Raw genomic sequence first — 14581 nt, 5'->3', positions numbered from 1 at the left:
ACATTCCAAAAAATAAAAAAAATAAAAAATAAAAAAAAATGAAATAAAATAAAATAATCATACTAAGTTAAACATTGAAGAAGAAGGGGGAAAAAAGTCTGAGAAGTAGGGGGAAATGTCTGGTTACAAAAGTGAAATTTAGGAGTGCCTGGCTGGCTCAGTCAGAACATGCAACTCTTGATCTTGGGGTCGTGACTTTAAGCCCCATGTTGAGTGTAGAGATCACTTAAAAATAAAATTTTAAAAAAGGGGAGGGAGTGCCTGGCTGGCTCAATCAGTAGAGTACTCAATTCTTGATCTCAGGGTTGTGAGTTCAAGCCCCACATAGGGCGTGGAGCCTACTTAAAAAAATAAATTCAAAAAATGAACAAAAAAATAAACAGGAAAAACAAAACCAAAACCAAAAACTATATTTAAAGGTGCATATCATGGTAATTCTATCCTAGGTTCTCACACAGGCTCACTTCAAAAAACAAGTCAAGGGCGCCTGGGTGGCTCAGTTAAGCATCCAATTTCCACTCAGGTCATGATCTCACTGTTAGTGAGTTCAAGCCCTGCATCAGGATCTGTGCTGACAGCTCAGAACCTGGAGCCTGCTTCAGATTCAGTGTCTCCCTCTCTCTGCCCCTCCCTGGCTCTCTCTCTCTCTCTCTCTCTCTCAAAAATAAACATTAAAAAAAATTAAAAAAAAATCAAAATGCAATAAATGAGGGGTCTTACATCCCCTCCACACGAGCCCAACTGCCCCAACTCCTACCCTATATACCACTTGTGAGGCAGCCATCATGGGCTGGAACAGAAGCTCAAGTTTAGCTTGAGTTTAGTTCTCTAGTTTAGCTTGACCCACAAACTCTCAAAGATGAGGTAACAAGACCTGCATGCTTGGGGAACAAAGCACACAGACAAAACTCACTACAGATGAGATAGGACTTGCCTCACTATCTTTTAAAGGGCTCTGTTCTTGAACGTAGGAATGCGAGAGAGAAAACTCTGTGTCTTCACCCAGGCTCAAGAGGCAATTCTGTTGGCAGGCTAATAATAGAGCAAGGTACAACCTTAGCCCCTTGCCTGTGGTCAGAGGTGTGTGGGTCGGTCTTCATACAGACCCATGCGGCTGTCAAGTTACAGGGTGGAGCTCAAGTTAAAAATAAGGCTTTCTGGCAGCCCTGCCAACCACCAGCATCATATTTTCCTGGTGATGTCAGTACAGATGTGGGACTCTATCCCTGGGCGTCAGTTTTTGGCTCTGTCCCACCACCACCTATGGAACTACATGTGTTCTGGTACAATATAGCATCTATTTTCAAACCAAGGCGAGACAAAACCTGTTGGGTCAGTTACAGTGACTGGTTTATGGTTCATAAACAAAAGTCTCATCACAGAAAGCCAGAGTAGCTCCGAGAAACAAAATGGGAAGAGAATTTTCACTGTAGACTGACAATTCCCCTGCCCAAAAAGGCACAGTGAATTCATCAGAAGCTGAGTTTCCAAGATGACAAAACACCAGCCTCTCCTTCCACCCCCACAATATGAAGTATGCAGGGAAGAAAGCAAAAAACATCAAAGACTACTGAATTCAATTCCTGCCACCTTGTAACAGCAGCTCAGATTTTCCAGAGAATCAATAAGAAACAGATTTAAAATTATTCCATGATCTTGTGGGATACAGATTCATCCTGGAGCCAGTGCCTATGTCTGGCCCTTCCATTTCCAGTGCTGTGCCCAGTTTAACAGGGGACACCAGCCAAGATCTTTCAGACCAAGGGTAGTAACCTCACAAATTATCAGAAGGAGGCTGCTTTATTACAATTCAAGAATATCACCCAGACTCACAATGGTACACAGGAGCTTTTCCCAACATACTCATCTCACCTATCCAGATTCTCGTTCTCAAAAATATTAGTCATTAACTGCAAAATTCATCAGAAAACACAAGTCCACACTTGATTTTTCAAAAACATTTTCCAGCCTATGATGCAAAGTCACTTAATAACATTCCCACTTACCAGCCTCTCTCCAGAGAGAACTTCGAGTAGCTTGATGAGCATCCGTCCATCTCGAAGGTCAGTGTACAGGTCTGTGATCCGGCAGGACACCCGGGCAAGGTGGGAATTGACCCACTTGGTGAAGGTCTTCTTCTGCACAGCTTCACGCTCATCTGTAAGCAGAAGAGAGCTCGTTTTACCATCAATCACAGCATGGCAACAGCAGCTTTGTGCTAGCAGGGTCACAAGAGCCAGCCAAAGGAAGAACAGGAAAACTCAACTCTAACTGAAACTGCTACTTAGCTTCTCTGAAGCATGATAAACGCTTGAGGAATGTAAGAATCATACAATCCTTGAACATCTGAGCCCCTACGTGTACCACCAGCAGAATATTCTTGCTCTCATTCATTTCATTTTCTCTCATCTCTGTTGAAGAGTCAAGAGGATACAGCAGATCACAGTGGGGTCCTGTGCAGCCCAGCCCTGCCCCATAGCATAACATTTGGTAAAGTTTCTAATGTGTATGTTACAACTACTATTGTTCCTTCAAAAGGTGAGTATTAGGGAAGCACACAGTACAGGGAGGGACATGGGGTAAAAAAGCTAAAGGAAGAAATTGCTTCTCTCATATACAAAGGATCAGAAGATACGGGGTGCCTGGGTGGCTTAGTCGGTTAAGCATCCGAATCTTGGTTTTGGCTCAGGCCATGATCTCACGGTTCATGGGCTAGAGCCCTGCATTGGGCTCCAGGCTGACAGCGTGGAGCTTGCTTGGGATCCATTCTCTTCCTCTCTCTCTGCCCCTTCCCCACTCATGCTCTCTCACTTTTTTTAATTTTTTTTTAATGTTTATTTATTTTTGAGAGAGACAGAGACAGAATGTGAGTGGGTTGGGGCAGAGAGAGAGGGAGGCACAGAATCTGAAGCAGGCTCCAGGCTCCGAGCTGTCAGCACAGAGCCTGACAAGGGGCTCAAACTCACGAGCTGTCAGATCATGACCTGAGCCGAAGTCGGATACTCAACCGACTGAGCCACCCAGGCGCCTCAAATGCTCTCTCACTCTTAAAATTAAAATAAATTAAAAAAAAAAAAAAAAAAAAGAAGAAGACACATTCACTCATGACCTTGATCTGCAATGATCCTCTCACCTGCTAAATCACACACCCATGAACAACAGAGAAAATGGCAGTCAATGTGGTAAGGTACAAAGAGATCTGGCCAGGCACTGGGAGAGCAGGGCCTGGGCCCAAGGTTTCACCAAAAATGTGCTGAGATACTGTGTTCAGTGTGTGGACAGCTGTAATCTCCAAACTACAACCATTAGTTGAAAAGGCAACTGCTAGGGGCACCTGGGTGGCTCAGTCAGTTGAGTATCCAACTCTTGATTTCCGCTCAGGTTATGATCTCATGGTTCCTGGGACGGAGCCCCACAACGGGTTCTGTGTTTATGACACAGGGCCTGCTTGGGATTCTCCCTCTCTTGGGATTCTGCCTCTCCCTCTCTCTTTGCTCCTCCCCCTACTCATGACTGCACATACATTCTCTCTCTCTGAAAATAATAAACGTTAAAAAAAAAAAAAAAAGGCAACTGCTAGTTTATGGTCTAAAGTGTAGTAGTAGTACATCCAAGTCATCTAGGAAACAACACTAAGTTTTTCAAGCCTCAGTGATCAAGTTTTGTCCAATTCAAAGCCTAAAACTCTAGACATATCAGCCCAACAGGCTGTTGAAACCTTCAACAGAGATCCACATAACATGCCCTGTACACATTCATATTCACTGACTGTTTTCTATAGAGATACCCTTTTGCCAGTTACTCACCCCACTTCTGGTTCTGTAGCATAAATTTGCATCAAAAGGACCCAAGATCTACTCCTTACAGTGTAAGCCCTAACCCACCAAGATGTCTATGCATTAATCTACAAAAAAGGGAGCAGACCCCAATAATTTTTATGTATTTCGCCACCACTTGGTGACAACTAAAAAGCCACCCTTGTGGACAAGGGCATGTATCTGGTGGCCTGGAGATACTGGGTTCCTGGCCTGGCTGGAATATCCCGGGAGTCTGCCTGGAAGGCTTTGCTGAGGCCTCCAGCCATCCCTCCACAGGAAGGGGGCCAGGCAGAGACAACACAGGACAAGCCTGTACTGCTGCCAGCCTGGCAGGTGAGGCGGCTGGCCACCTGCTGCAATGAGCAGCTCCTCCCTGCCCAGCCTTTCCCTAAAGGAACAGTCCGTCCAGCAGAAAAGAAGGCCTTTTTAAGGGACAAAAGCCAACCCAAAAGAAAGGATCAGAAAGGGCAGGATTGGGGGAACAAGAAAACGGTAGTAAGGGGCACAGTTGCAGATGAAAAAGGAGTTGTACCAATAACATCATGATAGGTCACACAGAGAAGATCACATGCATTATTAATCACACAATCATCATGATGGATGGCAACTTCAAGACACTGACACAGGGAGCTGTATTTTTTGCCAAAGGTTGGCTGTTTGGAAGAGGAAGTCCAAAGCAGAATACAAAGACATTAAGTACATTTCAGATATGGCAAGTAACTCCTGGTTCAGACGTATTTAGGGACAGCTAATTTTTCAAAAAATTCTAATACATTTTATGTGCTACACTGGAGTTAAAAATGTCTTTAATAAAGCCCTTGATGGGTTTCGAAGCTGTTATTCAAGGGTTTGGGCTCAAAGTCACTACCACACCCAACCTTTCAAGGGAACAAGATCAAAATGAAAACCTGCTTAGATTATGGTATTTCTAAATAAACAAGCACAAAGGTGTTCCTCAGCCAACCGTCACTCTTTTGGATAAATCTCACATTACAAAAATACTCCTGGCTTCCTTCAGGTTCTGAATTCACAGGTTCCCTTACAAACAAGGAGATTCGAAGGATTTGCTTCTCAAGACAGTAAGCACACTCCCACACTACCCAGTTCTGGGAGTTATAGTCGAACCCAGACCCTCCTCCCCCTGAAGTGGGCAGAGAGGTCATAGGTGGGGCAGAGAACTGAATGGAAATAAAACAGGCTGAGGATCTGTGTGAGGAGGGCTACTTCCATCCCCAGAAACTCCAGGAAGGAGGGAGAAAAGAAGATGAAGAGAACTTAAACAAAAACAAAAGGAAAAGAAAAGCCCTTGCTTTCTTGTCCTCGCTCCTGTTTCCTCTTTCTATTCTCCCCACACAGCTGAAGAGCAGGCCCCAGATCACGTAAGTGTGCTAGAAGAGTCACATAAAGCCTAAGTTCCTCTGGCTTGCGCCACTGCTCTGGAAAAGACATGGAAGATTCCATCCAAGGACTGGACCACAACCAACACTCTTATGACACACGAGGGGCAGGAAACGGGCTCAGCAGTGAGACACAAAGTCCAGTCAGCTTAGTGTGTCCTCTGACAATGGAGGGCCTTATGAACAACAAACACTTCTGAGGCCGGAAGGAGGGAAAGGGAAGGAAAGAAATCTACCCAGCAGCCTAGCTGAGGATGAGGCTGTGTGTCCTTGGGGACCCCGTCCTTTGTTCCACCCTTCCTGGGAAGGCACAATGACATCACCCCTGCACTCACAACCCAACGAGACAGGGGCAGATTAAGCCAGATGCCTGCTTGAGGAGGAGCAGGAGGCCCTTGGCACAGATGATGGAAGACAGTCCAGAGGCGTGTTTCCAAGCTCAAGCTGCTGTCACTGTGCCAGAACTGTGTGAGAAAGTGGTGGGAATAGCTGAGAAATAAGAGACCATTTCAGCTCTACGGGTATGAGGCAAATCTGGTACCATGAAAAGGGAGCCCTTGCAAACTCCACATTGATTTGGTTATTTAGAGCAGTAGTTCTCAATTCCCCAAGGGACATTTAGCAATGTCTGAAGACACTGTCCCGCCCGGGGGTGGGTGCTACACCGGCAACTAGTGAGTAGAGGCCAGGGATCCTGGTAAGCATCCTACAGTGCACAGGACAGGACCCACAACAGGAATCATCCAGCTCAAAATGTCAGTAGTATCCAGGTTGGGAAATCCTGGTGTACACATTCTGGTCTTCTGCCAAAAGGAGTTGGCATTTGTAGTGTCTCAGACTGCACTCCCCAGAGAGACACCTGACTTGGGGTGCTGTTCATTTCACTATTCTCTTAGCCTACACCCAAGGTTTTATGAGCCTGATGGTCTGCATGTTGGCCACAGCAGGAGAAATTCTCTACCCTCAACCACACTCATTCCACAAAGCTCTTGCTTACTGCTTCCTTGTAAGAAAGAGCAGCAGCAGCAGCAGCAGCAGCTGTGTCTGCCTCCGGGATAACCAAAGGGTAGGGCCCAGTGTGACACTGGGCATTTCTGTACCTCAAGCCATTTCTGTTCTCCTTGTATCTTTTTAGGACCTTGTAGTGCTGTTAACCAAGCCAAATCATGCCTGCATCTGCTGATGTCTGAGCCTGACACTGGGGCAGGTTCAGTGCCCCCCACTCGCCCTAGCCCTGCCCATAACCTGGTAAGTGCTGCCTCCAAGGAACAGGCACTTCCATAGCTCTGTTCCCAGTGAGTGTCTCTCAGGTATTTGTTCATCCCCCTCCCACCCCCACCATTTATTTATTTAGAGGGACTGACCTAAGGTCGCTCCAGCATTAGATGAGAGGAGGTAAAGTGCACAGCAAAGTGCCAGGCTTGTAACTATCAGCTTCTTCTGTGCTGCCCCAGTACAGCAGCACTCTCATTAGTTCAAACCATCTGAGATCCAGGATCATGGAGCCATATGCTCTCAGGGTAGAACAAGGCTTTGAAAGTTATCTAAAACAACACTCTTTTAAAAGCAAAAAATTCCCTTCTACCACACCTGGGCCAGCTATTTAAAAATCTCGGAAAGGGCGGGGGGAACTTTGTATGTGTACATGGCCAAGAGGTTGTTAACAGTCATACAGAAGAAAACAGCTTCTTTCCTTTTTATTAAAAAAATAATAGCATTAATGTGACTTCCTGTGTCCCAGGTACCTATCTACATGCTTTACAATCCTTGTAATCACTCTATGAGGTAGAATTAGTAACTTTCCAGATGGGCTGGCTCTAAAGCCTAGGTTCTCAATCATGTAATAATGCCTCTAGCACAACATTAAAACAAAAACAAACGTGTCCATGATACAAGATGTAGAGTCACCCACCACCTCACCATCCTAACTTAAGTCCTTATTTTGCCAAAGGGTCTGCTCCATTACTGGGTAACTCCAACTGTGTCTCCAGCAAGTCTAGATATGTCTCTATGGCCCAGCAAGGCTCACTCTACCCACAAAGCTACAGAGAATATAGGTCTCCTCACTCCTCCACATAAGGGCCTTCATGTTAAGCAATCCTCATTGATGATGCCTCTTTGCAATGAGCATCATGATGTGGTAGGCAGAGTGGAAACCAAGGTGGTACACGAGGACGCTACCACCTCTGGCAGCCTGGCATCAACTCATACCGACCAGTGGAAGTCGACCTGAGGCACTCGCAGTGTCAGCAGCCCAGAGACCAGGAATGTGGTGAACCAAGTGAAGAAAGGGCAGAGAGAACCAGCAGCCCCTCACAGGAGGGGGTGTGGTAAGTCTACATGTCAGTGCAGGAGTGGGAGTCGGAAAGGGCTAAAGTGACTCCCAAAATAAGCCTCCCAGAACTACCAATTCTACCAAAATGTCCTCAGAACAGACCCCCGGAACCAGAAGTGGTTCCGGGTGAGATCTAGCCAGCTAAGTCTTTGTCCGCACAGGCACAGAGAAAAATTAGCCAACCACCTAGAAAATGAGGACTATTGAGAAGCAGAAGAGAAAACCCAACCTTGAGTGAGAGGCAATCCCTAGAAGCAGTGAACTGTAGGTGAAATTCTACTGTGGTGACCTTTCTTGAAAACAGAATTTGACAAGATGGTGTGTCTGCAGTAATACCATCATGCATCCGAACAGCAGTTTGCACTTTGTCTGCACAGCAACTCTATCAGGGAGGTGGGACACAAGAGGTATCTCCACCAAAGCTCAAGGCCTGGTGAGGACAAGGGCTGCTCTGCAACGCCAGCCAGTAGAGGCACAGCTGACATATGCTGGGTGTCTCTGGGCGTTGGTCAGTCTCTTTCATTGTTTAGTCAAGTTAAGACCAATTATTATGCATGGTTATACCTTCTTTAAGTATCTAGATTCACTGTCTTTTGGTTTTGATAAATAACTTGAAATTTTCAGAAGATGGCTTACTGAAAAGGGATGGAATATTTATAACAGAGAAACATACTTGCTTATTATTAATGAATTAATTATTTAATTAATTTGAGAGCAGGAGAGAGAAAAATCGTGCAAGCAAGTGCGCGCAGGGGAGGGCAGAGAGAAAATTCCAAAACGCCAGGCTTGAACTCATGACCGCTGAGAACATGACTGGAGCTGAAATCAAGAGTCAGATGTTTAATCAACTGAACCACCCAGGTGCCCCCATACTTGCTTAATTTTAACCAAAAGGCTGTGACTATCCTTTCCATCATCAGCCCCTTTGAAGCACATAACTGACTTCCATGCTTTTTGGGGAATGGCTACTACCAATACCATAAGACTGTAATGCTTCAACATTTATTTACTCTGGAGGACGTGCTACAACTAGAAAAATGAACACTGTGTTAGCATAAGTTAAGCTGGAAGATATAGAAATAGCTTTGATGAACAGAAGGGCATTGTGTTATGGAAATGATTGTATAGCATCTTTCGGGCAACACCCTGTGCATGGAGTGCTAAACACAATCATATTCACCATATGCCACAATTCTGGCTATGAAAAGGGATGGGAGCCAGGGATGAAGAAAGGCCTCAAGGCATGGAACATTTCTGGATGGAAAATAAGGGAAACACAGAAACAGGAACTAGCAAATGACCCATGCAGTATTCCCCCAAAGACTAGATTTGTACCTGGCTGCAGAGAATAGATCTTTCTTCTACTTTTCAAATAGTCTGAACCTGCTGGTATAACACAAGAATATTTTCTTCCCAGGATCTTCTTCAAGTGTGCTAAGATAGTGGCCTATCTTAAGGAAATGGTGGCAATCATGTACAATTTTTCTTTGTACAGACTCAGCTACGTTAAATGTAGATGTGGGTTCACAGTAGGAATGGAGAAACAAGGACAGAAGTTGAGAAGAAATCAAAAGGAGGCGATGAAGCAATCATGCCTTGAACACTGCTCCATGGCTGGCTATTTGAATGGACATTATTGTATCTATCTGAGTAATGACTAATCAATCAGAAGGTCAGAGTATTAACAAGTTCCAGTCTTTATGAGGCACCTACTGTATGCAGAATTCTGTGTCTCAGTCAAAAAATAACAAAAGTAGCACAGGATCAGTTACCAGGAGAATGACTTCAAGATGTATTTCTGGGTGTTTGGAAGAAAAAGTTTACTACAATTCGGATGGCTTCAGGCCCACCCCCTTCAACAATTCCTGAAGTCTCCTGCCTCATGCTTTTCTCATTCTTACCCACCTTAAATATCACTGCTGTGGTCATCTCCCCCAAATAGCAGTTTCTCAAAGTTATACCACTGTACCAAAACCTTCAATGGCTCCCAGCCATCCACAAGAGGGCCCAAATCACTGAGCTGGGAGTTCAAGAGTCTGGAACAGCCTCTCTTGAGGAGGCACATGCTACCTCTGGGATCCTCCCTGACACATGAGCTCTGTGTTCCAATCTGACAGAGCTTCTTCTGTTACACTCTGAACTCACACCTTGCATATCCCTTTGTCCTACCTTTGCTTACACCATTCTCCTAGAGGGCACTTACTCATCTCTTACCCTTCTCCTTTAAGACCCAGACCAAGATAAGCTCTTTGAGGGAACATTCATTTGATGGGATGGGAGGTCTTATCTTTTTTTTCTTTGTACATTTATTTATTTTTGAGAGACGGAGAGAGACTGAGCTCAAGTGGGGGAGGGGCAGAGAGAGAGAGACACACAGAATCTGAAGCAGGCTCCAGGCTCTGAGTTGTCAGCACAGAGCCCTACTCGGGGCTCGAACTCACAAACTGTGAGATCATGACCTGGGCCAAAGCCGGACGCTTAACCGACTGAGCCACCCAGGTGCCCCTTATGTCTTATCTTTTTATCATATATCCTGTGTCCTTTATTTCCTCAACTAGCCTGTAATTGTGCCCAGGGCAAGGACTCAATTCTACATCTGTTTAGCGCCATATGCCTGATAGAGCACGCAACAAACATTTGTTGAATGAACCAGCAGACTTCCAGTGCCCAACAAACAGGCACACTGATAAATCCGGCTGCTACTGGTGATCCTACTTAAACTGTTCAAGAAAGAAATTTGAAATCACGTAGACAGGCCTTAAGAAGTTAAATGTTATCATTGTACAGCAACTAAAAATCTTTTACAACTGAATTGCTTCTTGCAACTGTTCCTCAATGTCTGATAAATGATAAAAATGTAATTTTGTGGTACAGCCTTTCAGAATAAAAGGGGTCCAAAGCTAACCTAAAAAGTTTGAAGTTTTTACTTCTTTCCTATTTGTTTTGTGACAACTGCCATCACATACCTGTACAGAACAAGGCAGCAAAATACATAAGGGTGTAATTACAACATTATTTTAACATGACCAAGTAGGCCAATAGTCACAAGACTGAATTTATAATAATTTTAACAATTTATCCATTAAAGCTCAATTCTGGAGTTATTTTAAAAAAAAAGAATCTTAATTCAAAACAAAAGACTACAGAAGGGTGGAGTTCCCATGTGTGTCTTGGCTTGAAAAAATAAATAAATCATTTCCCATGAGCAACATGCAAAATACACACAGCCGGAAACCGGAAACAGGCAACTGGCTGTATTGATAATAGAGAATCGAGCTGTTATCTTGAAGCAGCAAAAGGAAGGAAACTAATCTTTTGACTAAAGGCCTCCCTGTGACGGGTTAGTCTGCGTGCGGGCCTTTAATTTATGTTTGCTGATTTATATATAAATAGAACTTGAGTTAAAATATTTTTCCTAACAGTTTAACCTGCTTTGTGGACAAAACACACGTAAACATCTGTTCTAAATGCATGTATAGCAAATATGCAATTCTCTGCTAACACTTAACAGCCTGATACGCAGACTACAGAACAACTGTGAACTCTATATAACCCTGCACCTAGGGTTTACATCCCTCAGGCAGGCCCTGCCTGGAGCTTGCGGCAGGCCTTTCTTTTGAGTAGCCCAGCCCAGTTTTGCCAATGGGGAAACTAAGGCACTGCGGGGGGAGACTCACAATAATGAACTGAATAGACAGGCCAATTCCCAGTGGTCCTGCCTCCCTGTCGCGGTCATCACTTCAAGGTGAGCCCCTTAAAGTCACAATGCACAAAAAGTTAAGACTGTGGATGAGGCTAAGGTAGGGATGAATTGTGAAAGCAAATGGCCAAAGCAACACCACTAATTCGTTTCAATGAGAGCAAAGCTGAGAACTAGGGTGAATTAAGTAGTGTAAAATGCCAAAACCAGGAGGGAAAATTAAATGCCTTAAAAAAAATAGAAAAATTTACCTTATATGTGCAAACTACAAAACAAAACAAACGAATGAAACAAAACGCAGACACACACTCATAAATACAGAGAACAAAGTGATGGTTGCCAGAGGAGGGTGGAATGGGTAAAATGGGAGAAGGGGAGAAGGGAGGTTTGGCACAGGGGACATAGTCAATGGTATTGTAAGAGCTTTGTATGGTGACAGATGGCAGCTACACTTGCAGTGAACACAGCATAACCTACAGAGTTGTTGAATTGCTGTGTCAACTATACTCAAAAGGATACACACACGCACACACCAAATTTATCAAATCACTGATTTGTGGGGAAATTCACCTCGAGAGAGTTCATTCATTCACATGAACTTGGGAATGTATGTTAATTTTTTAATATTTATTTTAAAATACCAAAATGTTTCACAGAAAAAATATCAGTAAATGATAAAAGGAAATGATTGGTTCCAGTGCAAAATAATCAATGAAGCTTATTTTAAGAAAGAATGTTATTTTACTAAAAATTTAAATTGCACATAATTTTCCAGGAACACAACTATTAAATAATATCAGATTTCATTATACTGTTTAAAAAATTATTTGGTCAGTACCCTGATTTCATATTAGTGATTCTAAAAGAATTACTGTAGCTCCCATCGTAGCAACAATAACATATTAAATTTATTGAGCCCATTTGCCAGAATCTCTTCCGTTTTAAATCTATTTATTTAGACCCATTGTTATTAGATATATTAATTATTCCTAGTTTACAGGTGAAGAAATGGAGGCATCAGGTGCCAAAGGTTATATAGTCATTAAGTGATTATAATCAACAGGTTTCTTAAGCCTCCGGCAATGGGATTATGATGCGTGTTGAGTAACAACACCTCATATATTTGACACTGAAAATACACTTTTCCTCCACTTAATATTTAACATAAATGCAGCGTGGGGCACCTGGAAGGCTCAGATGGTTAAGCGTACAACTCTTGATTTCAGCTCAGGTCATGATCTCGCGGTAAGCAAGTTTGAGCCCACCTCGGGCTCTGCACTGACAATGCAGAGCCTGTTTGGGATTCTTTCTCTCTCCCTCTCCCTCTGCCCTCCACTGCTCCCATGCTCATGCGCACTCTCAAAATAAACTTAAAAAATTAAAAAAAAAAACAAAAACATAAGTGCAACTTAATCTTTGGAAGTTTGGGGCTGTAAATGTGTTTTGGTGAAAATGTTTCTGAAATTTGTTGCATGTCTTAATAAAATGTTTATGTTAATAAAATATGATAAAGATTAAAAAAAAAAAAAAAACAAGAAACAGGACCTGATAAAGAAATACTCAAGAAACCATTCACTAAATATGTCTGAAAATGGATGGCACACTTCAAAAGTGTGAGCCTACTAACCGCTACTCTCTATCTCTAAGGGACATTCTGGCACAAACCATCTGCAACTGCAGCCAGGGAGAGTCAGCAGGACCAAGGATGAAGTCCTACACGGCTCCTACGCACTGGTAGATGCTGTGTTAGGGCCAGTGTTAGCTTCACCTTGCTCATTAACATATTAGTTCTAACTAGATGAGGCACAAAAAGATTTTGGTGATTTGCCTGAGGGCATGTGGCTAGCAAAGGCTCATCCAGGATCAGAACGCTCATCTCTGTGAACCCTGAAGAATCCCAAAGCTCCTACTCACACGATCATCCCACATTGCTTGAGGAAAATAACATCTTACCTCCCCCAAACGACACCCATCCACTCAGGTCAGCTCCTTGATGACTGAAAAGATCAATTTAAAATAGGGACAAGCAAACTTTGACCTATAGCCTGTTTTTGTACAGTCAAGGGGCTAGCATGTTTTTTATATTAGGGTTGGGGGAGCATTTTAGGGGCAACATCAAAGGAGAATGAGGAGATATGACAAAGACCCTATGTGGCCCTCAAAGCGTTACTGTCTGGCCCTTTACAGAAAAAGCTTCATCAATTCCTGGCTTAAACATTTTTATACTGTCATTAGTCCTGTATCCCCTTTGTTAGCTTCCATTTTCCAATCAAAATTAGCTTAGCAAATACACACTGAGTGCTTGCTATAAAGAAGATACCACACTGGGGACCATTTGAATTTCTACTATTAAACGGGCAGACAGGTTGATGTGCCACATTTTTTTCCTTTTTAATTTTAATTACTAGGACTCTGTCCACATGTCAAATCAGCCAGGGTGTGAACTCTGGGCCCACTTCCCTCCCTAGCTGAGGTATTCTTCTGGCCACCTTGAAAAATAGGATTAACAGTGCTAACCCAGCAGTCAGGAGGGACACAACACAGTGGGCACACAGGCCAGAACTTGAGGCTGTACCTTCATTTCGAAGGATGAGGAAAAGCCAGGAGGCTTCATTTCAGATTTCCCAACTTCCCACTTCCTCTATGCACAAGCTTCAGGTACACTTTATTTGCCATCACCTCTCCTCCTCCAATCCTCCCTGGAAGAAAACTTAAAAACATGAAGTCCCAGGTAGATTAGGGTAATTTGTAATATCCTCAAAAGGTGGAAAACCTTGGAATTAAAGAGACACCATTTTAAGTATTCAGCTTATATGGGAGAATGCTAACATTAATACAGACTCACTAGGAGAGAATTTTTTAAAGGGCAACAACTATAATGGGTACACTAAAGAATTTATAAAGGTTATTCCATTGCAATATATGAGGGGGATATTATCTGTATCTTTTCTTAGCAACAACTAAAGAAGCAGTAAATAATGTATCCTAACCAGGATATCATATGGCACACAAATTTACTTGTAAAAATAAAATCCTTTACTTCAAGAGCTAAAGGTAGTTTTTTTATTATAGTAGCCTTGGGATTAGATTAAGTGGAAGTGGTGAGAGAGAATTAAAATTTATTATGTTTTTTCCATGCAATGCACAAAAAAAGTAGCCACACTGTTCTGTGGATCATGCAGCTGGTCTAAGCCAGTATATTAAAGATCAAGTAGCATGTACCCTGGCCCCTGCTTAGGATTTTCTCTCTTCTCCAGTTTCCCAGAATTCTCAGGGTCAACAGTGCAAGGAGAAAAACAGAACTCTCTTCCACACACTAGAGTCACATTAT

General features: G+C 43.2%; 1 protein-coding gene across 3 annotated transcripts in view; it reads right to left on the bottom strand.

Annotated features, from left to right (window-relative positions):
- Positions 1 to 14581, bottom strand: part of SPTBN1 (spectrin beta, non-erythrocytic 1) — a 198619-nt gene that overhangs the window by 70828 nt on the left and 113210 nt on the right. For all 3 annotated transcript variants that reach the window (XM_019421876.2, XM_019421932.2, XM_019422003.2), the window contains one exon: positions 2007 to 2158. In XM_019421876.2, the coding sequence (XP_019277421.1) occupies positions 2007 to 2158 (152 nt within the window). The remainder of the gene's footprint in view (positions 1 to 2006; positions 2159 to 14581) is intronic.

Source organism: Panthera pardus, unplaced genomic scaffold (assembly GCF_024362965.1).
Source record: "Panthera pardus isolate Hobbes unplaced genomic scaffold, ASM2436296v1 HiC_scaffold_25, whole genome shotgun sequence".
In the NCBI taxonomy this organism is placed as follows: domain Eukaryota; kingdom Metazoa; phylum Chordata; class Mammalia; order Carnivora; family Felidae; genus Panthera; species Panthera pardus.
Note: the sequence above shows the minus strand (reverse complement) of the source record. Positions and strands in the feature narration are given on the sequence as shown.